Source organism: Chroicocephalus ridibundus, chromosome 4 (assembly GCF_963924245.1).
Source record: "Chroicocephalus ridibundus chromosome 4, bChrRid1.1, whole genome shotgun sequence".
Classification (NCBI taxonomy): domain Eukaryota; kingdom Metazoa; phylum Chordata; class Aves; order Charadriiformes; family Laridae; genus Chroicocephalus; species Chroicocephalus ridibundus.
This window is the reverse complement of record NC_086287.1, coordinates 36,631,928-36,659,447: the sequence shown is the minus strand read 5'-3', so window position 1 is coordinate 36,659,447 and position 27,520 is coordinate 36,631,928. Positions and strand designations below refer to the sequence as shown.

The 27,520-nt window shown below is 34.4% G+C and overlaps 1 protein-coding gene across 3 annotated transcripts in view; it reads left to right on the top strand.

Annotated features, from left to right (window-relative positions):
* The window catches only part of DPH6 (diphthamine biosynthesis 6), a 213,099-nt gene that overhangs the window by 7,517 nt on the left and 178,062 nt on the right, over positions 1-27,520 (top strand). For all 3 annotated transcript variants that reach the window (XM_063332229.1, XM_063332227.1, XM_063332228.1), the window contains one exon: positions 656-849. In XM_063332229.1, coding sequence (XP_063188299.1) covers positions 656-849 — 194 coding nt within the window. The remainder of the gene's footprint in view (positions 1-655; positions 850-27,520) is intronic.

Below are 27,520 nucleotides of genomic sequence, written 5' to 3'. Positions count from 1 at the left end.
TGGTAAAGGCAATAGCAGCAAATAATTGATTTTACTTTGAGATTAATTTTTAAAAGGAGTGAAGGTAGAAAGGGCCTGGATATTGTAACAGATTTCGTTTTCTTTTTTATATTAAGCAATGTCAAAATATTATAGCAGTCTACTTTTATTCTACTTGAGCTGAAATAATCTCCTTTTTTTTCTTGATGACCATAATGACACTTTTAACAGTGAAGTTTTTGGAAATTTTGACAACCTGTTGTTTATTCTCAGTGTTGCAGTGCATTCCAAATTTCTTACTCTGAGTATGTTGACATGCATCTGGGTTTGTGCCTCTGAACTGCGTTCCTATTAATATTACTATTTAAATAGGAGCAGAATTGGACCGTTAGAAGTTTTTTGGATAAAGTAGGGGGTAATACTAAAGAAGAAATAGACACCACAATTTCCAAAAAGGCAGCATGTTTGTGACAGATGTCTTCCTCTCCATAAGTCTGTTAGGTGGAGAAATCTTTTTTTTTTCTTCTTTCAATGTTTATAGAGTTATTGTCACCAAACATCTGTTTGTGAACTGAAAAATATTAACATTTAGATTTTCTCTGTACTTTCTAGTATTGTGATTATCTGTAATTGTTGAAATAATGTATCTCATATGCTTGTTTCTTAATCGTGGCAGGGCAAACTGATGAATTGGACAGCTATATGTATCAGACAGTAGGACACCATGCCATCGACCTATATGCTGATGCATTGGATTTGCCGCTGTATCGTGGTTTCATAAAGGGTACCAGTGTAAATACTGGAAAAGTGTATACCACATGTCAGGAAGATGAGGTTGAAGACCTTTACCACCTCCTGAAACTTGTTAAGGTATGCTGAATGAAAAAAATTAAGTAACTGGAGACAATTATATTACTTAACTCATTTATGAATTTAGGTAAATGATAAACATAGGTATTTAAGGAGAGCTTTGAGAAAAAAATTGAACACTTACTCTTGCAAGTTTTATTTCCATTCCTATGTTCTTCCTGGCATTATAAATATATAGTGTAACTTTATTCCTTTTTCCCCAATGTAATTCAGATTTATTAATCCCCACTTCAAGCTAAAATCTTGTTCCTATTTAATAACAAAAATCTGTATCAGGTGTTTGGCACATACTACAAAAAACATAATTGTGAAACTTATCTATAAATAAAACATTTGTGTAGTTTCACATTTGAAATAATGCATTGCTTGATTACTGGAATGAGAGATCTTTTGGTTTTTGTACGTTTATCAATGTATGGAAAGTAATGTCTAGACATTTCCATTTGTGTACACTTACTCTCTGTAAACCAGAATCTGTTATTTGTTTGTATGTTGCAGATCATTCAGAAAGTATTACAGAATATTACCATGATAGTTTTGATTTTGGTAGCCCTGTATATCGCATAATAGCAATAACACTTATCAATTCTTTTTAGCTATAAAACCAATTAAAGGGAGATAATGAGCGTATTTCCCAAAACACCTGAAATGTATTCTCCGTTCTTTTCCAAAATATTTCATGTAGCACTTGATTTTCCATCAGAAATAAATCACATCTCATTGAAATAAATAGAAGACCTCCCATTGACTCCATAGGTTTTACACAAATTTTGAATGAACATGCTATGTCTGTTCCAGTTAATTGAGTTGATGACTGCAGTGCACAGTACTAAAACAATACAATGCCCAGAAAATCCTCTAAACTGCTATTTTAAAAAAAGTAAATGCACATTTAATTTTATTGATCAAACTGGTAGACTACTTTCTGAAATGTCAACTAAAGGTATTTGTAGTCTTCAATTCAGGTATTGAACATTTTCTAGCCCCCTTCTTCCATTGAAATGAGAATTGAGATTCATGAACCTAAAAGCTTCAGGTTTATTCTTTGTTCATTTAAAAAAAAAAATCAACATTCAGATAAGACCTAAGAATGTGGTTTGAGTGCAGAGTGCTTCCCGAACCACGTTGGAGTTGAATGTTACATCTTCTAAACATTTTGTGAGGGAAATTGTGTTCCTCTAAAGTAAAATCAAGATCATACACCTCTGTTTGAGTATGAGACTATGAAACATGAAGACTGTATGGCCTCAAATTGCACCAGAGGAGGTTTAGTTTGGATATTAGGAAAAATTTCTTCACTGAGGGGGTTGTCAAGCATTGGAACGGGCTGCCCAGGGAAGTGGTTGAGTCGCCATCCCTGGAGCTATTTAAAAGACATTAAGATGTAGTGCTTAGGGACATGGTTTAGTGGTGGACTTGGCAGTGCTAGGTTTGCAGTTGGACTCAATGATCTTAAGGGTCTTTTCAAACCTAAGTGATTCTATGATTATGCTCTAGGGTGCTTCATAGAGGTTTTACATGGAATGTGCATATCATGCAGTACACGAATTAAAAGAAATACGGTACAGCAGTGTTAAATTATTTTTGAACCATGATAGTGTTAGAAATTAGAAGGACTAGTATATTCTGTCACTTAAAGCTGCATACTAACAGCTTTCTGCCGCTGGGTAAGATAATAAATTACTGATCAATTTAATTAAAAATGGGCAGATTAGTGGCAATTAAGATGATACTTCCTTTTCGATTCTTGCTGTCTTTGGAGAAATGGATGCCTGACATAAATTAATGCTAATGTTAAATCTTGACAACTTCTGCTTTGGAAGTTTGTACATGATAATTATAACTATAGTTGAAAGAGATGTTATCAAGTTGTCTGGAACTAAATAACTATTTCTTTCCTGTAGAGAAATATTGATTTTACTATATGATATTTTAAAGACATAAATATTAACAGTATACTACCGTTACGTTAGATTTTTGGGTAACCATGTCTTTGCAGTCAAACCTATATGTAAAGTTCTGGTGCAACAGTTTCAGTAGAAGTCTTGCATATTGTGATGAATAATGGCAAAATTATCAGGGGGACGTAAACTACCGCAGCTGTAAGTCTTTGGTTTTTTTTTAGTTTTAAGAAAAATACAGGAAAATTTTTCTTTTGTGTGTTAACAGTAACTTTGAAAGCTTTCTATTTTTATTTTTTCAGATTTTTTTATACCTGCAGTTTTCTAGCTTTACTATGTAAGTTTTAATCACTGGGGATTTTGCTTTAGGTTTGGTTTTTGTTTTTGTTTTTTCTCCAGATGTTAATAGTTTTAAACAGAGAGCTCAGTTTGCGTTCTGTTGAAGGGAGGGTAGGAATTCTGCGGAAACCTTGTCAAAATGCATCCTTGAGTGGACATAATTTCAAAACACTGGTCAAACTAACGTAGCTCTGTTTTTCTGTCAAATGGTTGGGCCCAAGAATACAGGAAAGGTGTGTCTAGATCAAAATTGCATAGTTTGCCTCACTTCCCGTTCGTAAAGAACACTTGTATTGCAAGTACTTTAGTAAAAAAATAAAATACATTTGAAAATCTAGTATGTATTTGAAAATATTTGATGTTTTTAAACACAATGTTATGAGAACAAGATTTCTAAAAAGTTAAATATTCCCCTGCAGTGCTGGGAAACCCAGGACAACAGTCCTGTTCTAGTTCACGGGACTCAGTTAAGTGATATTGACTGCCGATGACTGTAAACCTGCTAATTTTATTGTCACAAACCCACATGATTGATAGGGAGGAAGGAAATTTATATTTATTTTTTAGTTGCCTATTGCCTTGGTGTAGATTCTGTATTCAATATATATTGTGAAACATATCAGAGTATTTATATGGTGTCTAAAAGTATCTTACTGTGTTATCCTCACCTGATAGTACAATATTTACTTTGTGAGACATGTAAATCCTGAACTCTTAAGGAATTTATTTAATCTACTGTCCATGTTAATGAATAGGGATTACTGATACCCTTGTTTGTCCATGTTTGTCGCTTTGCATATTGGAGTTTTTTTCAACAAAGCATGTAAACACTCGATTTTCTTAGTTATCTGAATTATCTTTGGGGTTTTATCATGGGTGCTGTCTTTGAAACCAGGAAATGTGTGGGAAAATGGTGTTTCTTTCCCTTTAGTGGTTGGAAACTCTGGAGCATGGAGGTGTTTTTATGAAATTTTCCTACAACCTACTTCTCAATATAGGCATATTTAACTGCTTTCTCCCCTTTTCAATGTAATTACGATCTTGTCCAAATAATACATTGATGTTCTATGTAAGCACATATAGAAGTGGTATCAGATGGTTGAATGTTGGATTGTTTTCTCTATCTCATGGGACTATGGCTAAACTTTTGTTTAGGGCCATGGTTGGAGCAGCTTCCAGACTATAAAAAGATAATTTATTTCAGTTCTGGGTTTCAGTAGACAGTTCTGTCCTCTTCCGGGTTTCTTGCCTTATCTCCTCTGCTCTCTGAAGGATTTGCCTTTGATACGTTTCCACTGCTGGAGTAATTTGTAGAATTTTGAGCTAGATAAAAATGTTTTTTCCTCTAGCTATTTTTTCATCTTTTCCAATAACATTTTTCATTACTTGAGTTTTTTGAAATTAGTGTTTCAAAAATTGATTCTATTTGTAGTTTCTTTGTAGTGTATTTCCCTGTATTTATTATAAAACATGCAAGTTGATTTTCAGCACATTTTCAGTTTTAACATGTGATTTCTGTCAAGAGTTTTTTTTGTGGTACGTTTTGTGGGTTCAGAACCTGCAAGCTTACAAAAAACCAGAGTACTCTTGAAAGAAATTAAGACATTGGATCTCAGGACTGAAGGATTATTAATTATGATATCATCCATTGATCATCAGCTGAAAAATAAGAATTGATGTTGGATATATTGGTTGTATGAAACATTTGAATAATAATAATAGGCTTTGCTTGTGACACTGTTTAGTTTTATCAGTAACGTGGAAAGGGAAAGAAAGAAAATTTATTTTCTAAACCATTGTCACATTCTGGACTATTCATCACTAAATCACAGAGAATAAGTAATATGGTTTTTAGTTACAGCAACAAAGAGTTATTAATACTGTGAATTCTGTATGTAATAGTTATTTTCTAAGGACAGGATCATGACTTTTGAAACAGACCCAGACTGATATTTACTGAAGACAGGAAGTATTCCTGTCTGAGAATTAAAATTGCAATAACTGTGTAATTTTAGATGTTATTTAAGATATTTTGTCTCAAAGGGCTTTGGCAGTGCAGATTCAGGGGGAACAGAGGTAACTGGGGTCCTGTCATTATGCAGTGAAACTCCCCAAGACTTGCAGTTCTTCAGGAAAGAGTTCTTCAGGGTTTGAGATGAATGGATGAAATACAAGGTTATTCTGTGGCCTTTGGATAGGGATTAATTCCCTCACAGAAGATAAAGCTTTCAGTTCCTTATTATTGCTAATCTGCTAATATGCTAGTCTTCCATGCTAAGGAAACAGTCTTCCTTCCAGCCTTCTGGAAGCTGCTGTCGCCAGTGGGTGACATGAGTTCTCAGATTCAGTCTGATGACTGACTTTTTGTGGCTTTTGTACAGCCAAATGTATAGGTGCTCTCATCAGGAAAAATAAATTAATAAATGTAACATAGTATTATGCTGCAGGCGTTGCTTCACCGTCTTCCCTGTTGTAAAATATGTTTAAAAGAAATAGCGAAGTATTTAGAAATAGTCATTTGGCTTTTAGGTGTCCATTTTAATCAGCTCTCAGTAGTCGCCGTGGCTTCAGTGGTAGTATTTACATGATAAAGACTAATAGTGTACTCTTATACAAAAAAGGTTTGCAGATTTGCTTAGTAGTCTTAAAGATCTAAATATTATTAGTTATGGAATCCTGACTGACTTCAAGAATCTGTAATCTGAGGACCTCAGCATGCTGTTCACCAAACTACTTTTGCAGTTTGTAAGTTCAGGCAAAGTAGGTACCTTCCCCCTCTCACTGATGAGATTGAGAGTTCAGAAGGCTGCAAAACAGTTCTATTCTAGTCATAATTGTCATAATTACTCATGTTTTCATCTGACAAAAATCTGATATTTTCCTTATTACAACTTGAATTATTTGTAGATATATAGACTAATTCCTCAAAGATATATTTCTCAAAATTTTTAAGAGATTAAATTGTAGGAAACTTCTTTATGCTGAATTTCTAAACTAATTACTCCTCCGTTTTTCCCCCTACATTTTAAGATTATTGCAAATCAAGAATACCGTGCCCTTGATATTTTGATAGATTAACTTTATATATAATTCAGCAATTGAAACACAGAATTTATACAGCAAGTGAAAATATAACCAGTATTGAAAAAACATCCTAAAAAATCTTCAGTGTCCAGTTAGGGGGAACAGTGATAAATAAAACAATGGAATTTATTTTTTGGGCCCTCTACAACTCATGTTGATATGGTCTCCAAATGTTCATCTAGTCTCTTAGAACATTTCTTTTTGCCATTAGACGTGAAGGTTAAATGTGAACTTTTTGCAGTTGTATGAAATGGCTACCTACACTGACAAGAAATAAATAACTGTTTCTTCCTAAAGTAAGATTTTTTTTAAGACAAAATATTTCCTGTGGTTTTTTTCATGTGACGTAGATTAAGTTCTTCTACCTTTTATAATGACTAGATTTTTATCTGTGAGAATTTTAATTGTCCCTTTGCACTCATCATGTTCAACAATTTTTTTTTAATTGACTTGTTTTTTTTTTTTTTTTTAATTAATTCTGGAGTGGAGCTCCATAGCTTCCTCCAGCTAGGGGATGACCATTGTAATCAGCAGTGAATAAGAGTGTGAATTAAGGGAAGAGGGTAAGAAGTAATTGCATAGTTGGCAGTGCTTTAAGCAGTGTAAAAATAATTATGTATCTTGTTCCATTCAGAAGACAGGTTTTGTTTAGTTTTGTTTTGTTTTGTTTTTTTAGTTTTAATTTTAAAATAAGATGGGAACAAGGAAATTTTTTAATCAACAGGATGCCTGTCATTCTCCATGTCTCATCTGAACTGTTCAGGAAGGGTCAATTTTTTTTCCAGAAGGGGATCTTGAGCAACATCTTTGAGGTAGTTTCTTACTGTGAGAAATGTTGAGCTCTACGTAAACAAAAAAGTCACTGTATTTCTCCCTGTTAGGTGTGTGGAGTTGTTTTCACTCACTCTCAGTCTTGTTGTGTTAATATTGAATAAGCAGAGACAGTCAGGCTGGTGGTGAAAGATGGTAAGCAAGCCCGAGGGCTTGTTCTGGTCAGCTTTAAACCTCTGATTGCCAGGTTTTCCTAATTTCCCATTTCCAGGGCATCTCTAGTGTGACCTTGCCTGCTGAATATGATGTTCTGGGTTGCAAGATTCTCACATGCATTTGGAAATGGGCAGCCAGGCATTGTTTACAGGACGCCAAATGAACCGTGCACTCGCAGCGAGTTTGATAAACACACATTTCCTCCTTTTATCAGTGAGATTGCAGAATGTGAAGTATGAGTTTCCAGTTTTACTCATTCCCTTCAAACCTTTTCCTGTTTAAAAACTGAATCTCACTAATTGGATGATGATACATCCTTAGATTTTGTTTTGCTTTTTTGTTATTGTTGTTTTGAATTCAACTTGCTGGTCACTGACACTTTATTTCAGTGCCTACCTTGACCAGGTTTGGCAGACTTTCAGATAAAAGCTTTCCATTTGTTCATCACAGAAGAGCTTCATCCCTATCAATGTAAAGTGAATGCTAATTAACAGTAATGACTTCTAATCACTTTGCTTTTATACTCCTTTAGGAGCACTGCTATTATCCAATGTAGTTAAGTGAAATGCTTGTATATGAATCAACAATGCTGTATTTCTTCTCACAGCTATTGCTCATAATCAAGCTTTGAATAAATGACGATAGTAAAATTGGTTTTAATGTGCTGTATTGCATGGGGAGAAAGAAACCTCAAATACCGTGTTAAAATCTTGAATATTTAGAGAGTTATCTATTAACATTTTGGCATTCAGTATTGTAGTTAAATGGAAAAATACATTAAGATGTTTAAGTCAATTTTGTAAATGTTATCAAAACCTTTTTCATAGTGTGAATTTTATTTAAGTGACATGCCTAGACTCAACAGCCTCAGTAACAGCACCATTTGTATCCAATTGTATGTCTGTAGGAATGAACTACAGCATTTCTGAGTTAAAATCGAGTTAAGTTTTACATAGAACAAACATGTATCTTAACTTGAGGACTTCACCTGGTCTAGCCTAGTGTTGTGTATGCTTAGTAGGTTAATATGCATTTCTTTTATTAATACTGTGTATCTAACAGTTAGTTTTGTTTGCATGCATACAACCTGCCTGCTTGCCTACGATCACATACACTTCAAAATTAGTATAAAAGTAATACTAGTGAAAATTTATTAATACTTGGAAAAAATAAAATAAGGTGAAATTTGATTTTAGCAAAACTAAACTGCTAGAAGTAATGCTAGTAAAAAACAAGAGCTAAACAGATTACTAGACTGGTAGTACATCCAGCAATTTGAAAATAATTCTGAATTAGAATTCTAATTAGAAACAGAATTAGGCTAAAGACAGAATATATTCTGTCCTGTTTGGAAGCCAAAGAGGCAAAACCTGGATGAATCCCATTTCTGACATGCTCATTAGGTTTTGTTTTTATTTATACTTTGTTAACAAGTTGCTTGAAACAGTTACCTAAATCCCTTAGAAGGAATTCCAGGTGAATTGTGAAGGAAATGGTGTCTTGCTTGGTAAATACATTTGTGTTGTCTGGTTTTGCAATTTAAAAAAAAATATTGTTTTTTCATTTTCTGTGGCAGTTTCCTTTCATGTAGTACCTTTGTCTTTGCATGCTTAGAGACACAGTTCCTCCAGAGTTACCATCGCAGTTCTTATGCATGTGGATGTGAGTATCCACAGGCACCATCTGTGGTTTTGATTTTGTTTGTTTTGTTCATTCATTCACATAGCTGTAGACAATTTTCAGGTACATGTTTTGTTTGCTTGAACATCTTCTCTGTTAACGTTCATTCTTTGGTTTATTATGAAGTTACTGCCTAACTTAATTTGAAAATACCTTCCATGTAGCCTTTCTTCTTTGAATGTAAATTTGAGTCAATGTTCATAAAAGACCTATGGTTTTTGCTGTAGCATGTAAAACATGCTGCTTGTGTGTTTTGCTACCACATTGTTGAAAAAAGAGCAACACCTCTCTTCTTTACAGTTTCATTTAAAAATGAATGAAATTTTAAATACTGTCCATATCTAATTTCGGTACTTTGGTTTCTTACTTGGCACCTTCATTGTGATTTTAAGGATAAAAATGAAAAATATAAAAAATAAATGATCTTATTCTGTGCTGAGGTAACTGGCTGCTTTATATTATTTACACTTTTCATTAGGCAGCAGTAATATATGTTTTAAAATTTATTAGTGTTTAATGAAATGTAATTGGGGTTAGTTCTAATAAAATACAATCAAGGACACGTGAGCTTTCATATAAATGAACAGTAAAACATTTCTCAAATCTGTCTTCATAAATATTTTTATCTCTGAAGTTCATTCTTTGTGTAAAAATCATTTTGCTTTCTTATACAATTTCTAAGTTATTTAAGCTGACTTATTTAACACACTCCTCCCTTACATACGAATGTCATACATACAGCAATTGCATTGTTGTATTATTTTCAGCTGGACACTTACTGTTTCTGATCAGTATATTTAAAGGTAATTCTTCTGGAAAGGCTGGGATTTCATTTGGTTTACATTGTACTAACGTTACCATTTTCAAAATAGAAATGATTGATTTGTAACTGTCATTATGAAAAGGAATAAAATAGAACTGGCCTTTTACACTGTAAAAGGACCGTTCAGTATGGAGATATTCTTTCTGTTGATAAATTCTGCCTGTGGAAGAATTGCATAACAGTCATCACTCATTTTCATATTGATTATGAGTTGGATTCCAGTACTAGGTTGCTGTTTGCAAAGGATAAGGCGGCGCTATGATTAGTTACCTTTTCCATGGAAAGTACTACAAAGGAAAATGCCAAATGTGCGCACTGCAGTATTCGTATCAGCCTGACAGTCTGTTATGTGAACTTTTTTTTCAGTCCATTTTCCTTCAGAAATACAGCTTCAGTCTTTTTGCCTTATTATTGTTTTAGGTTTAGTGCATTTGCATGCTTCCCTAACTCCGGATTCTTTCTTTAGTTAGTTATTTATTTTCCTGACAGTCTTCTGTTCTTGGGCCCTGTCGCCATTGTAATTTTTGAAAACTGATACAACAGTGCCCTCTGTAGTTTCTCCCTACATGGTTACTACCTACAGCTGGTTTTGAGCATTCAGGTAAAGAACAGGATGTTTAGACTTATTTTTAGCTCAAAGAAAAGCCCTTTTTTTTTCTGAAGGAAACATTTTGATTTTTCACTGACTGTTTTACATGCAAGAAAGGGAACAAAAGAGACTGTTCTGAGTCATCTTTTGGGTTTATAAGCTCTCTTGTCAGTATCTAGTGAAAATCTGAAATTTTATCAGGCATTCAGGGCAGTCATTAAAACTGGATGGGATCTTCTGAGTTGTGTAGGCTTTCCTGAAGTTTTTCTTTGAAGCGGAGCTTCAGAACAAAATAATTTTAAACTTACTTTCTTTGTGTTTACTGCTTCTCGTAAACTAGGTCTTGCATGATCTGCCAGGGACTAAAGACACGCTCACGAGCAGAACACCTAAGTTTTATTAATGGTGTTGTTTTAATTCACACAGTGACTGAAGTAATTGTTGTTCATTAGCATTGATTTGTCTCCAAAACTCATTTAAAATTTAGATTTCTCTTTTGCCTCATTATAGCTTAATATGCAAATAACTTTTTATTCTGTGTTTTCTGCAGAACTTGTTGAACGGATTCAGTATTGAACACCCATGTCCCCGCATTCACATACATGCACATTCACACTCGTACGCTGCCATTTAGATATTATAAACTACAATAAAAAACCATGACCTTTTAAAAAATAAATGCTTTAACTACAATTAGTTTCTTCTGTAACAGCATCATAAAAGTCACTCTGTGAAAAGTTAAATGGCGTTATTTTATGATGGGGAGTGTTAATGTATGTGTAGAACACACTCTTAATGCACTTCTATGAAATGAAAATCATAAGTCATTGCAGTAAATTATAGTTAATGATGTAACCATTGATGGCTATTCAAAACATCCCTGTATCTCTAATGATTTGTGTAAAACACATGGCTGCCCACATGCCTTAGTTCGTTTGGAACAGTAGATAGACAAACGCACCAGCTTTCTACTTCTGAAGACCATTTTGTCTATGTAACGAGCAATAAGAATTTTAGTGGAGTAAATAGTACATCATAAACCACTTCTTGCAGTATTTGAGATCTGGTAATAAACGGTGATGAAGACTAATTTAAAATTAAATTAAGAGGTGAAATGCTTCAGGAGGGTAGTGTGTAGAAACTTTGAGTTTTGTCTGCCTGGTTTATGGGTAATATCTAACCTGTAGTCATATGACATCTTTACTTTTTACCATGAGATTTTATATACTGAAATGTTGCTGGAGGAAGCAACTATTGTGGCATAATATGCACTGGCTAATCCAAAAAATACCCCATATTTACTATACATTAACATAAAATGATGAGATAAGTTAAAAATGACACATGTTTTTTGAGTAAAGCAACTATTCTACTGGCAAAAAAGTAATGTTAAATTTGGTCAAAATGACTTCACTCTAAATTTAATTGAAACTCTGAATCAAGCTTAATTCTTGCACTGATTGCATAATTATTGTTAAGCTTAACTATTTGGGGGGTGTTTAATTTTTGTTAATGAGCCTCGTCATGCATGTGGGGTTTTTTATGGTAAAAAATTTTATTTTTTTTTCTACAGTATGGCCAAACCATGGATTGTTATAATTTTTAAAGCGATCTTGAAAGTTTACTTTATGAAGAAAGGGTAGAAATTTAGTATTAGAAAAAAGAGGTGATATAAATTTCTACTTCAAAGTAAATAGCTACTTTAGATATGATTTTTATCTTTTCAATGGAACTTCATCACAATTTACTCTCTTTAGACAAATCTGTCATTCAGATCAGTGGGAATTTTGCTTAGAAAATGAATTCTTAATTAAAATAATATTTAATGAAGAAAACAAAGACAGGTGATTTGATGTAAATGTGATCTGGTTGGCAATGAGAGAAGGATTTAATTTTAAACTGCGACCTTTGAGACAGATAAGGTGCTGTGTATTTGGAAAAAAAGATTAATGTGTATTTTCTTGCAGTGAAAATAGCAAACTAAGATTCAACATAATTAAAATAGTGATAAATGTAGACTAGATTATTGGAGATGATGAGTTACAGCTTTTCTGTCTTTTGAGAGCTGGCATAATTTACCAAGACCAGGCAAAGAAGTGACAGAGCAGCTACTGCAGATGCTTATAGGAAATGTCCCATTTAGGCCACGTACTTTTCTCTTTTTAGTTAAAATGTCAATGATGATTTTACCCCATCCTACAATCATTACCTCCTCCCAAAATACCACAATTCTTTTCATCTAGTTGGATTTTGTGGTCCCTGTCTGAAATATTTAATGAAGACGAATATACTTTTAAGGTAAATCTGTAGTTGAAAATACTTGTTTTCAAATCACTTTCTTGATCACTAAATAATTTTCAAATGTCCTTTCATAAAATCTGAGCTGAGGCAGGGTAGTTAAGGGTATTTCTGAAGGTCGTCTTGGTTTTAATTTCCAGTATATCTTTGACTCCAAAATACCAAAAGATGTGGAGACTGAATGTTGGGAATGTCTTTTGTATAAAAAATAATAAATATCTATTCCCATTTAGTTGGTTAACAGTCGCCTATGCTGTAACACTAGTTATAAGCAGAAAAAGAAATACTGCAATCTAAAATGGAACTTTATTTGACATAACAAAAGAAATACTGACTTTTCTCACTGGAGACATTTATAAGAAACTTTGTTTATGACCCCAGGGTGGTCTTTATGGTTAAATTTAAGTTTTCAGACCTCCCTTTTTTTAGGATATCCTTTTTTCTTCTACTTTTTCTTCATTTTTTCTTCTACTTTTAAGACATTCTTTCTTTCTGTGGTACTTGGTCACATGAGAGAGAATCTTTAATGGCATAACATTTTTAAAGAAAAAAATAGTATTTTGGTTTTACTTGGTTACTTGATGGCTGGTTTGCTTTTATAACTACAGGAAGCATAAATAATCACAGAATGACTGTGAAGTGTCAGGAGATACTGAGGAGTTAGGCACTAAAAACAAGTGAACACTCTTCCTTTGAAGTATTTTCTTATGGACCTGTTTGTTCTACATTCCCTAGGCACCTTGTTTTGCTGTCTTGTGTGTTATCCACAACCCCCTTTTTTTTCTTTTCTTCTGTTGTTCTGCTTACACAGTGACTTAAAGTTTTACTGTATACGATATTTGATGGGTTTTTGGCATTTTGGTATCCAAAACTGTGATACCATTGTATTTCAGGAAGGCACAGTTTATTACAGAATATGTCATACAAGTCAGTGCATTAAACTACCTGGCTTTCTTCAGTTTCATGTGTTCCTTGGCCAATGTAACAGCAGAAAGAAAGGATAAATGTGTATAGATATATAATATTTTGTGGAACTTGAGTTTAACTTATAATGTTTGTGATTTTACAGAGCTGGAAAACTAACTGATGGTTTATAATTGCTGGGATTAATTTATTAGTCTTTCTTGTGCATGTCATCATGTTTCATTCTGCTAGTTTGTTTTATAAAGTCCAATAATTCTTTTTCTTACACATTCCTTAACTTTCTTCAGAATTCTGCAGATTTCCAGTAATTCTGATGTTTTTGTGCTACAGTAACCCTTTTTGCCGCCTTTAGGATTATCCTTATTCGTTGGAGACCAGTCCTGTGTTCTTAGGGAAAGTCTGTCAGTCATTATTTATTACCCACTTGTCATTGTGACTTATTCATTGCTTACATCACCATTCTCAAAAGTATTGCTTTACAGAAATGGTGAACGGTGCTGTGAAGGAAAGATCGATAAATGCTTTCAAAGGAAGATTTACCCTGAGACTTATATCTTCTTTTTAATACTAAATGTGTTCTATTAGTTATGAGATGGTTGTAATATTTTGACATCAAGTACCCTGTTTCTCAGAATGGAAAGATGCTATTGTGTTAACTAACTTTTGTGGAGCAGCATGACTTTGTCAGTTAAGTTGTACAACACCTAATTTTCCAATTTTCCATACTTAGTGGCTTCTCCTGAATGCTTATCTTCTGAGGTGAAAATACAGTTTCATTCCCTAAGAAAAAGTGATAAATCATTTATGTAGCAAACACTTGAAAAAATTTCTTTGCATTTTAGTGATATTGTTATGTGTAACTGCACAAAGAGAGGAGAGCACTTGTTTGAAATCATCAGTTGGAAAAAAAAGAAAAAATTCTGCTTCTCCCTATGCCTATTTGAATTGTTTTGAGAGCTTGATGACCTGTGCTGTCTTTCCAGAGCATCCAGTTCCACATGGTACAGCGACTATTGACACCTTTTGAAAGGTGGTTGCTCTAGAAAGCTATGTGAATATATATAAAATTTATTGTGTTAGTTGCAAATTCAGGCAGCTGAGAATTGAAAATGGCAAATGCATAGTTTCTTGCTGTCCTCTGTACTTCCTTTGTACTCTCCTTTGTACTGTTTCATGCTTCTCCTTCTTCAAATAAGGTGGAACAGCAGATTGTAATCATGTTACATGAAAGATTATATCACAAAACCCACTGGAAGGAAACTAAACAAAAAGAATTCATGGGTATGTGGTGTTTCCTAATTTTTTATTTCTTGATTCTGCAACGTTAATTTTTTCCAGTATTTTTGAAGTGAAGATAAAAAGATCTAAAACAGATGTGTGTGCACACGGGCACTTTGAACCAGGCACACGAGAAAGCAGGCAAATTAGAGTCTCCACTGCAGTAGAAACTTCTGCAACATGAAATGAGGGACTACCATGTCTAGTTGGCAGTCTGCTGCTATTTCATAGGTAGGAAACAGTTTTTTGTGGGCTAGATTTTTGTATTGATGAGATGATTGAGGGTTTCATTTGGGATTTTTGTTCGGTTGATTCATTTGTTCTTTTACCTTATAGTTGCTGCTCCATTAGTTGGTAGGTATTCTTAGTGCTGTGTTATTATCAGCTGCTCCCAATACAGTTATATCAGTGTCATTCCAGCCTCAGAATATTCATGTTCTCAGTAATTATTTTCCGAGGCTGTCAGACTTTTGGCTGCCAGAATATTCTTGAGAAACACAAACGAAAGAGAGGGTTTGACATGTTATATAATATCCATATAGTGCATTATAGAATAGGAACTACTCTTTCCTTGGCCATTGTTGCAGTAGAAATGCAAAGTAATATACTTAAGTATTTTCAAAGATGTGCGTAGCCTTCTCCAGTGTTTGAAGTGTACATTAGGCAGTGCTGTAGACAGTGGCATATACTGTATGTCAGCAGACTGTTAGAGTAGCCTACTCTATTATTTCTCTTTTCTATACAAGTAGTTAACCTACTTCAAACTTAAACATGAAGCCAAACTTGCAAAAACATAAGAAGTCTTCCAGGTATTAGACTTCCTGTATTTTGATCAAAGCAATATATCATGTTAAAAAAAATAATAATCGTTAAATCTATAAGAAATTCAAAAGCAGGAGGATCCTTGCTTCCAGGCTTGTTTTCAATCAGTGGTCTGGCATGCAGGTTTGTAGCAAGTGATATTCAACTTCTAGTTCCTGGGAAGTTTCCTTTCCATCACTTCTGAAGTCTGTCATAATTTTTTCCCTGCTTCACTTAGCAATCTCCGAGCATGTATTTGTGATATACTAAGAGGATAGCACAGTTGCAATGTATTTGTAAAATACCTTAAGTGAAGAAATGAGGAGTAAACTATGTTTAAGTGATTTGTGCTAGGATAGCATAAGAAAGCTTTTTTTCACTCTGCTTCCTGTTCTCTCATTCAGCTCACTTGCAGTTTTCTGATGAGGTGGCAGTCAGGTTTTCAGTTTTTATACGTACATTATGCCTTTGGTTGTATTTTTTTTTGAGAAGTATATTTAGCAACTTCCGTTGAAGAACTGAGACCTTCCTATATAGAAGTTTTTCTCAAAGTTGATCATTAGGTTTTAACTTGTCTTGATTCCTTTTGGGCAGAAAGTATTATCATTTACAGTCTCCCCTTTGAAACCACACAGAATCCATCCAGATTTAGTTTTCTCCCCAAGCCTTTTGTTGTTTTTTAATTGTGCACAAGATACGCTGTCCATAATTAATGAGAATAAAAGTTTTCATTTCCTTCATTATGCAATTATGTCTTTATTAGGCGAGGGTAATTTCTAATGTTTAACTTCATATTTCAGCAAAGTGTAGAACTCATCTTTCTCTTTGGTCACTTGTTGGTATATTTCAGTAGTTAGCATGTTTGACAGGATGTTGCATTCTTTTGGTACGTACATTTAAAATGTATGAAGTACTTTCAACCTAGTTTGTTAATTGTATCTTATTAACAACTCTTGACTGAGACCACACTTCCAAGTCTCATATTATTTTAGTTCTTCAAATGAAAATGGGCTTGGGATCCTTGACCTCTTCCTCCCAAGCATACAATCACAATGGAACTGTATATTATAATACGCAGTGTGAAAAAGAGACACTGATTTAAAACACTGAGACCATGAAAACCTCTCAGTTTAAAAACTGATGTCTCTCAATAAATCAGTGGCAATTCAGGTTGAAAGCCTGATATGAAATATTTTGCTTCTATTAAATGAGACAAAAGTATTTGTGGGAAGGACCCGCATATTTTCTTCTTTGTAATGAGTAAGAAAGCTCACTAGCGGGCAACCCATTGTGCACATGTCTGCTCTGAGAACTGGAAGTGGACTGAAACCTTAATGAATGTGAATGGCCCTGAACTTCCACCATCTATAAACATTTTTAATGTCCTTGTCCCTATCTGGCTGACTTTTATTTTTTTTTTAACTGTCTTATTGTGTCACACAGTCAGTTTGTGTTGGACTAGACTCAGAGACTGTTCCTTGCCTGGTAGATTCTTTGGTGAACAAAATGCTTCTGCTCTTATTAAAAAGCTGTTTTCCTTTTCCTCTTATCTTGTTACTACAGTCCACAGTCACTTATGCCAAGGGCACAGGTCATGATAAGTACATATTTGCAATTTTAGATGTCTCGGTCCTCTGAAACTTCAATTTCTGCATAAAAAAGCCCCCACAAACCAAACCCCATGATAAATAATTGTAGCACCTCAATTAGAGAAGAGGCATATGACAGAACCTGCAGTATAAAATTAATGCATGTATCTTTCAACATTAAAGCATTCTGGAGATGCTTTTTTAGCTTAGGCAACAAACAATTTGGGAAATTCTGATTCAAGCAATATTGTCTTCTTAATTTAAATAGTCAGTTTATTCTTAATCTCGGAGAATACCGTAACAATCTGCCTGCAGTTGAGGAGTGAGGGAGGAGGGATGATAAAGGAAGACATGTATTATGTTATCTGTGATATGGTTACCTACTGGCAATACCAGAAAACTTAAAGTTCAGCTTACTTTGATACACATTTTTAAAGATGTGGAATCTGGATGGTAAAGAACATGCTGTTGGCTTTAAGCAGAGAAGGCACCAAAGGGATCTTTGTTGCTCCAAATAAGTGATTTTATCTTTTTTGCTAGCAATTTCATATGAAAACAGCACATACAGTAATAATAACCTTTAACAAAATATTATTTGGATTGTACTGTGAGTCTAAACTAATGTTTTGCATTTTTTAAAAATCTTGCTTAAAATAAAGGAGAAAAGAGCTGACCAGAGGAACAGTCATCAAATGTATAACTTATCTTTACATTTGTTGCGTTTTCTTGGATTTTTTTTTTAAGTGTTTAGGCATGGCTGAGATAGGAATGGAAGAACTAAAATAAATGTTGGAGGTTTTTAAAAAGAAAAAAGCATACTTTGGAGGATATTGGAATTTGGAAGAAGATGGGTAAAAGGTATACCTTAATCTTTCCTCTCTTCTTGCTCAATAACTTAACTCTACATCACCCATTCTTCTTTGCCTTTGGAATAGGTTTAGGATCAATTTAGTTGATAGTTGTTTCTCTGGCAGGGTTCCTGATTTTTCTTTGCAATGTTTTCTGGCCTACCCCTTTTCCTGATATTATTTTTCTGCATACTTTTCTCTATTTTTACTCTAAAATTCCTCTCCTTACTTTCTGTCTCCATTGTTAAACATTTGCCTGCATTTAATCTTAGTATCGCCCCAGCAAGGTGTATTTTTTTCTTATTCTCTAAGACATTGCTAACTTGCCAACCTGACTCTTTTATTCACCTTGCCTTCACGTTCGTGTACCCTTTCTGGCACTCTCATGATGACTAAGGACATGTCTTCCTCGAGGAAGGAAAGCCTCACTTTCACCCACTTGGAAGAAATATAAATTAATATTCCTCTCCCCCATATTCAGACACACATTTGCTTTCGGGTTTTAAGGGGGCAATGTGCCCATTTTAAATGGGCACATCTTAAAATTCTTCTTGCATTTATTCTTAAGTGTTTACATCACAACTCTTTTTCCAGTTTCTTACTAATAACAGATTGTATTACCATTGTATAACCTGATGATACCTCTGATTGCGTAATGTCAGGTAGAGTACGCGTTCGTTATTAGACTGGAAAGGCAATGGATTGGGCATAAACTGTATGCTAAGCTAAGAAGCTGCTCACTGTTAGCGTAATCAATAGGTTGGGGGAATCCCTTTCTGTGCACATCCAGACTTCTGGAAGAGACAGAGAGTACTCTATTCCCTGCTCTCATGGGAAGGAGCAGTGCCAATGGTTCCCAGAGAGGCTGGGGATGTTAATCCCTGGCCAGGCTTGCCACTGTCCTTAAAAGTAGAGCTCAGGATGCTCTTGTACCAGGAGTCGTGGGGAGCCATTAATTGCCTGGACAGTTTGTAGAGGAGTCGGTTTTTGTTGGGTAAAGCCAGGTAGTGAAGACAGAAGACGAAGCTAAATCTTTTCCAAATGTCTGAATAACAGGTGTGCTGAAATACCTACCCTCTTTAAAAAATACCCACTCTTTTTTAGAGGCTTGTGAGACTTGATTTTTAGGGTTTTTTGTGTGTTATCTGTAGTTTCTGTGAGTCTGCCTGAATTTGGTAGAGGATGTTGCCTATTTTTGATGGTTTAGTAAACCGCTCAGAGTAGGAAGTCTTTATGATGGGAATTTGATACCTTAAAAATACTGTGTTTTAATGGATAGATAACACCATTAAGCTTTCAGCTAACACATAAAGCGAAATGATACAGAGGAGAATGGAATTAGTGTTTGCAACAGTCTTACAGCCTGATCTTTAGCTATTGGACTCAATGCGAAAATTACCAAATGGTATTTTGTGGCCTCTATCATTCCACTTGATTACATTGCAGAATAGTCTGTTTCTGACCTGGAATATCTAAAAATCTTTGTAACAAAAGCAGTAAAGAAAGCAGGAGTTCTGCTGAGTGCTTTTGTTGAGTAAGCACCTTTTCCTTAATCGCAAGAAATTTTAAAATGTATTATTTATTCAGTATTGTAAATTGTATTTATTAGAAACAAAATTATATACCATTGAAAGGTACTGAAAATGCAGGTCAAACTAAGAAAAAAGCAGGGACATCTCATGCCTATACATTGCTGAAGCTTGGTTTTCTTGAAGTACTTTTTTATTTCATTTCTATGCAAGAGGAGAGGAGGCTGCATCAAGCAGAGATTTAAAAAAAAAAGAAACCATATCGAGTCATATCAGTTAGTGGTTGCCTACGTTGCTATTTATATAGGTTTCCCTTAAAGTAGAATTCAGACCGAGTTTCAAAGTCTCAGCAGAAGTTGCAAAGGATTTCTTAGCTGTCATTGTTTCAGGCGTGTACCCTTCATGCAAGGCAAGTCATTAGGAGTTGGAGCATTTGCTTTGAAATAGATTTTCTGATTAAGCTTAGAAGTGAACATAAATTAAAAGTGGTAGGTGCATCACTTTTAATTTGACTTAGTTTGCTGAACTCTTTTATAATGGATTAATATCTATTTTTATATTTTATTTCCCAAAGTGTATATAGTTACAGTATTAACAACCATGTCTAACTTTGTCTAGTTTTATACTTAGTTAATTGTCTTTTGGGGTTTGTGTCCTTATGCATCAGGGATAATTGCAGTATCTGCTATCTTTGAAGAATTTTCTTAAGCACCTATTTAATCTTTCTAATTGGACACTTGCAAAAAGTCTTTTAGGCAGAGTAGTTAGAAGAATCTATGAATGAGAATACTCTTTCAGTGTTTTACCTATCGAGCTTTGATTTCTAGCGTGATTGACCATGATAGTGAATACAAAGTCAGCTCAGATTTCTCTTTTTGAGACCTTTATAATGCATCTCATTAAGTTGGGTTCCTCTGGGAGGGGCTGCGGTGTTGATTGCAATGCTCTTCCAAACCGTTATCACCTGTTACTGATCTTGCTAAGCTTCTCTTCCCCTGCCATTGAGAATATGGAAGTTTTCAGTTAGAAAGTGGTGAATAAGTTTGTCCGTATTTGAGTGTAGCTGCTTTCAGATTTGCCTGAGAGGATTAACATGATTTAGCCTTGCATTTCTAGAATTAAGTACTACAAAATATCAAGACTGTTTTAAAAATGAACTCTCTTTTCCCATGTAGCTCTTAAAGATCCCAGTGATGTGGAATCAAGGTTGATTAACTGAACAGCAAATGAAGGCAAAGAATAAGAAAATGTAGCTGTGAATTCACATATTATGAAAGAATAATGATAAAATTATTAATATAATCAGATAAATTAACTACTATGCCATTGGTACCATGCTTTATGGTAGCACTCGCAGGGAGAGAGGAGAGTGGTTGTGTTGTTTACATTCTGCTTTTTATTCGTACCTGACAAAGAACAGTAAATATTGGCTCTAATGATTAAGTCATCTGCATGGTAACAATAAATAATTAGTATAGCACTGATTTCACAATGACTTTTTCAAGTATTGACATACACCTGGTTATTCAGTTTGATTAGTGTTTACTGTTAACACAGTCTTCCATTAGAGATACAGATCCAGTAGTCATTGCAATTGATGACGTCTTCCAAAATTCATCCCATTATTCATGTGCGGCATGGATAGTAGTGATTACTTAGCACATTTAAAGTCTAATTTTGTTATTTTATGGTAATGCTGTTATTTTCAATAAAGCATCCGATACCCAAGTAATGTGAACGCTGTTCCTGCTGTTTTATTGTATTGTAATATAAACATAAATGCAGTGTTAAAAGCTATACCAATGGTGTCAGACTCCTTAAGGACTTGAGAAAACTGTCATAACTTCTAAAATAACTGATAATCGTTTGTGGGTCAAAAAGAGCAACATGCTGTATTGCTTAGCTTTCTGCTTTCTTTTTCTCAAGGTTTGTCTGAGATTTAATTTTATGTGAAGTACACAAAACACTGTCAGTGAAACATTATCACTTTGTAAAAGCTGTTTAGAATATGGTCTGGCACAAAATGTGCAGAAAATTAAAAAATACTTCCAACTTTTGTATATATTATTTGAAATTGTGGCCAAAACCAGTATATGTGAATGTTACCGCATCTTGATATTTGCAAAATAAGCCTAGAGCTACAAACTTATAATTTAAAATTTAAAATTATACGCATAAATATATATGTGTAGAATTAAATAGAAAAAAATACATAAATAAAATTTCATATGTGGTTTTGTGTGTGTACATGTATATGTATGTGTGTGTGCATATATTCGTAGTTCTTTACAGTTCTGAGGATATTTTTTTGTTCTATCCATTTCACAATATTTCCATTTAAATGCATATTTTGATTTTTCTTCTGGGACTAGGTGGAATGCCTTTCCATTACACTACTAAAAGAATAATCCACTTTAACACAATATTTCTCCCTAAAGGGATGGTCTTTTTTACTCATATGATATTATTTTTCACAGAATGATATTAACATTCATGATGTAGTGATTTTATCTTGATTCAAAAGATGTTTTCTTCCAGTACTAAAAAGATTAAGCAGTGTCTTTTGTATCCTGCTGCTAAAAAATACCTCAAAATCAAGGAAATCTGAAAACCTCCCAAACCCAAGACTAGCTGCAGGTTCTTTGTTAAAGATGAGGTATTAGTAAAATTCAGAGTACAAAATTTAGAGGGGAAAAATGCGTGGCACATCTATGGAGTTTACAAGAATGAAAAAATTCAGAGAGAAGTAAATTGGGTATCAAACAGTCTTTTAAATTTGAATTTATATACCCTTGTATTCAAATGTATCTTTCAAAAAGAGGCATTTAAGAAAAGGTATACATTAATGTTTCTAGTGATTTGATTCCTTGGCATTTAAACACAGAGATTTTTAGTATGCAGTTCTCAGAAGTTGTTTATGCAAGGTCCATTGATAATAGGGAATGATGGAGCTGCTAATTTTTGATCAGAATGCTACAGCATTTAAGCTTATTAAAATTTAAAGATGTTGGGAGATCAGATTAAATTATGTTGCAGTTGCAAAGGATGGGAGGAAGAGTGAAATTCCAGCTAGTTGTGCAGACTGCTGCAGTGCATAATACAGTAGACGCATAAGAAAGATCGTGGTGGGACACTGGTGGGACACATGTGCTGCGCCCCAGAATACACTGTCCTTCAGCTGGCACATACGTTCACTGAGGAGTTCATCCTACATGCTTGTTGGCCCTTTCTTAGGACAGAAAATACAAGAAGGGAATTTAAAGCCTTTGAAATAAAAAAAAAAAAAAATTTAAAAAATCAATTTGAGGAACAATAACATCCTTTTCTATATGTGATATTGGGTATTTGTTGTGTGTTGCATAAGCAAGTTGTTTTCTTAGGTTTAACAATTTTTCCCTACCATCTATATTACATGAGAGCAGTACTTCCGCAGCTTTTTTAAAAGGTTAATCAATTAATCATATTATACTTAGTAGTTTCTTAATAAATAGTTTTATCCTTTTTCAGAGTTGTGATTAGTTAAAACCTTTAATTGAAGGTAATGAATAATTTTAGTGCGTATTCTTATATTCAGATAGATTTCAACTTTTCTTTGGCTAGGTGGTTTCATGCTATTAATGCTAGTTTTGTTCTGCGTCTTTTGCTTCAGTATTTTTAATATCTATAAATTTGTTTTGTAATTGAGAGTGTAAGGTAACTGAAATATGCAAAAATGTACCACAGATTTATCAGGCTGTATATAATCACAAAGTCCTTGTTTTTAGTGTGTATGAAACTGGTTTATGGATATTGATAAGCTGAACAGAGTTTTAAGTAACTGAATACTTGATGTTTGACTCTAGTATATAAGAGAGAAGAATTTGGAATGTATTCTCAGATTAAGCATGTTATTACTCATTCTGTTGTATGGTGTATGAGCGTGTAGTTTTAGCTACACTTATTTCATTTTTTTTTTTAACTATAGTGATGGTAGAATTAATGTTTAACAATTTTATTTAAAAGCAGATTTTATCTCTGCTAGCGCTGGATGGGTTGGCTGTTGTGGAAAGAAAATTCAAGCCATTGAAACTGCCAGATCTTGACAATCATGAAATAAATGTGTAATTTTATATACTTAGGTCTGATCATTTTAGGTACATGGTTCAGGTGGAGTGCTTTGAACACAGCAAGCTTCCTCCCAAGACTTCCCTAAAATTACAAAAGGCCTCTGATGGGAGACTGTCCTTTGCAAGTTGCTGGTGTAACACCTCAAGGGAGTTGCACTGACTGCAGCTACACAGTTTATATGACGTAAGTTACCCAGATACCTGTTTTTTGTAAGTGAAGGTTTGCATCTGTATGTTAGGTTACTAAATTGAAGCTATTACTATTGAAGAGACATTTTTTGTAAATTATTTTAAAGGTATATTTTAAAATGCGGTATTTCTGTAATTGTGATTTACAGCACGTAAAAGAAAAAAGGTTTTTTGCAAAATGTACTACACTTAATTACAGTCCATATCTTTCAAAATAAAAAAAAAATTAATATTTTTCAATAAAATACTGTTGTTGTGGTAAATGAATTATAAGCCATCCTTAAACAGCTATTGCTTTTTGTCATTCTAGTTCATTAAATAACGACCTTGTGCATTTTAGAGACTTTCTTTATAAACACATTTCTTACGGTTGTATACCAAAACTGCAGTGAAGTTATCATTAGTTTTCCATCAGTGAGAACAAATCATGTAGTCCAGCATGAGTACTCTATTTCTTATTATTGCAAGGAGATATAAAGTTACTGCTTAGCAATTGGGTTTGTTCAGTTTTTTGGGGGTTTTGTTTGTTTGTTTTTAACTCAAAAAAGCCCCACTGCGAAACGCAGGCAGCATCTTATGCAACTGTATTTAGAAGTGCCCGAGGAATACAGAATCTTGATACGGCCTCCCGGAAGGGTCACATTTGCACCTTTTTTTTCTTGGGTCTTTGTGGGTTTGGCAGGATTTTCCACAATTGGAAAACTAGTTGTTAATGACTGGACAGAAGTAGGAGATAATTTTGAATTACACTTCAGAACTTTGCTTTAGCAAATGGTCCGTTTATTTTTCATGTGTCTGAGACTTGCGAGAAATTTAATTTTTCATTCTAAGTTGCATGGAATTAGAAAACAGTTCTGCCTGTATCACAGAAGTAATAGAAACATTTTACTGCAATCTGATACTATGCTGTTTGATATTTCTTTGTTTCCTGTAATATACAACTACAATATAGCTTTATTTATCTTCCATGAATTTAGATGATTTTTTGGATAGACTTAAGCAAAAGGGTAGGCTAAAGGTTGGACTCGATGATCTTAAAGGTCCCTTCCAACCTCAACAATTCTATGATTCTGTGATTCTAAAAACATGGACCTGTTTTGAGGTACTAGATATCCTTTACTGCAAAGTGAACTGCATCACTGATAATTTTGGTTCTCTTAAAAAAAATAAAAAAAAATCAGGAGAAGGAACAGAAGCTTAGGTAGAATCTTTCCCCCCAGCCCCCCTAAATTCTGATTAAGTAGTGCACCCTTTTCAGTGCTGCTGCTGCTTATCCACAGAAGTGTGATCTGACAGCCAGCATGTTGCGCTCTGGAGTCCTGCATCCTGACACTCTTGCCCTTTTGTACGTGATCTGTGTGACAGGGCTCCAGCAGAAAAATGAGGCTGGATGGAATTGTTCTGTGGCCCAGTCCATTTGCACTTCTTGAATTACATTTGCACTCTTCTCGTAAAATGCATTCTTCATCTGTCTGAGCTCTATCTTGTATGCAGCCCTAAATCCATGCTTCTCTGCTACGTTTAAGATTTTTCAGGCTACTTTTGTTTTATTAGAAAAATTTGTTGCTATCAACAGATTGCTTTGATCTAGAACATCCAGTCAGGGCTGTATTCCCAGAATACTTGTTAGTTACAATGATACACAAGTGATTTAGAAATTAAAAGGCAATGTTCTGGAAAGGAAATGAGGATCTGTCAGTGGGAAATAGCCCCACGTCTCGTAATTAAAATGAGTGGCTTATTATATGGATCACGTAAACTCTATTATAGGAGGAGGCAAGGCTTGGAGTAAGTGAACTGCTGCCATGTTGCAGAAACACTACCAACTGTGAAATACCACGTTCTACGTATTAGAAAACAAAAAGCTTAAATTAATGCAAACAATTCTATGCTGTCCTTTAATACAGTGAAACCAGTAATGATAACTGAGAGTCAAACTCTTGCAGGCATTAATAGTTCAAATAAATTGTCGATAAAACAGCTTTTTAGAAAATGATGAAAACTGAATTGAAAGCGTAGTCACTGCTTAACCAGATGGCCAGGTTTGTTACCAGCCTTGGTTTGGATTGTTCCTAACATAAGCCATTCTGGGACACTGTTTTTTTTGGTGAAAGCAGTAAAAAGAAGAAGCCATGATGTAAACTGGATACTAAACTTATTTGTGTATCTGCTATTACTGCTCTTTTTTCATTGACACTCATGATTTTTTGTGCCTGCCTTGTGTGCCTCTTATCAACCTGAAACAGGTACTTAAAGAGGTACTGAGTAGTGCTCAGTAGATCTGCCAAATGATTTTTATATATGCTTTAGAATTTTTAATTTTATTTTTTTAAAGTTATCTGTCTATTTGAATTTGAATTACCTTGAGATGATTGTAAGGGAAGCCTGTCAGCTTTGGGGATCTTTTCATTGATTTTGAGGATGTTACACTGGGATTAACGCAACTAGCTGTGAATGCAGCTTGGACATTCTATCTGTACCACAGTTGTGCTGTGCCTGCTGTGCACTACAATACTATGTGAAAATAAGGTTGTCCTCACTTGTTTAGAAAGGTGGGGAATTCTCCATGTTAATTAAATCACAAACACTTTGAAAGGGCATCAAAAGATGAGGCAAGAAATAAAAATAGTGAATACAGGCAGATGAACTCAGACAGGAGATTTAGTCTCATCAGAGCTGGCAGTAGATACTGCATGATCCCTGAAGAACTAAATGCCTACACAGGATACTTGGAGACATGATATAATGGACCACATTAAAGTTAACTCATGTAGTTCTGTAGATACCTAGTCACGGTGTCAGTGTGGAATCATTACAAAAGCAAACAAAGGAATTTTAAATATAGGAATGAAACAGACTGGAAGCCCTGCTGAAAACCCCTCTAGGCTGTTTGTCTTCATTATTGATAGAATAAGTTTGTTCCAAAGAATGAATGTTGTTAATTTGCAGAGCTTGCAGAAAGTATCTGACCATTACTGTTATGGGCGAGTGATGGTTATGTTGTCTTTGACTTTAATGGGGGGTACCAGTAAAGGTGCTAAGAGGTAGAAGAGAGAGAATCCAACACAGCATTAATTTCAAGAATATACTTCCTACTGGTCACGAGATGTAATAGCCGAGACACGTTTTCTGTAGCCCCATTAACAAGGGGCTTATCAAACTATATATTGAAGAATTGAGTAAAAAAGTTACAGCGAGAGGCTACCTGACCAAGTTCTCTATAGAGTGAGAATCTGTGTGCATCAGATTAACCATTCAGACCACTCTGAGAAAATGACATTCTCAATTCATCTCATGAAGTGGCAGGCACCTGTTGTTGCTGAAGAATTCCACACGTCAAGTAATGGATACACACCAGTTCAATCACTGCTGAAGACACAGTTTTTTTATTTTTTTTTCTTACATTCAGGAATGCTACATCTTGTCCAATCAGAGACCTAAAAAAATTGATATCACAAAGGTAGAATGCTTTCCTGGTATCGATGTTTACATCAGAGTACCTAATAGTCTGCCAGGTATTGTGAGAGATGGCAATTTTAGTCTTCTCTCATTAAAATAAAGTGAAAGCCCTAAATGCGCGTGCAATTAAGTGGGTGTTTTGAAGCTTGGACCAGACTGGGAGCCTTTGAGGTTTCTTTCAGAAATTCACAGCCTAGTTGTACATACCTCTATCTGCAAGGACTGATGCCAGAGAATTGTGTTGTAA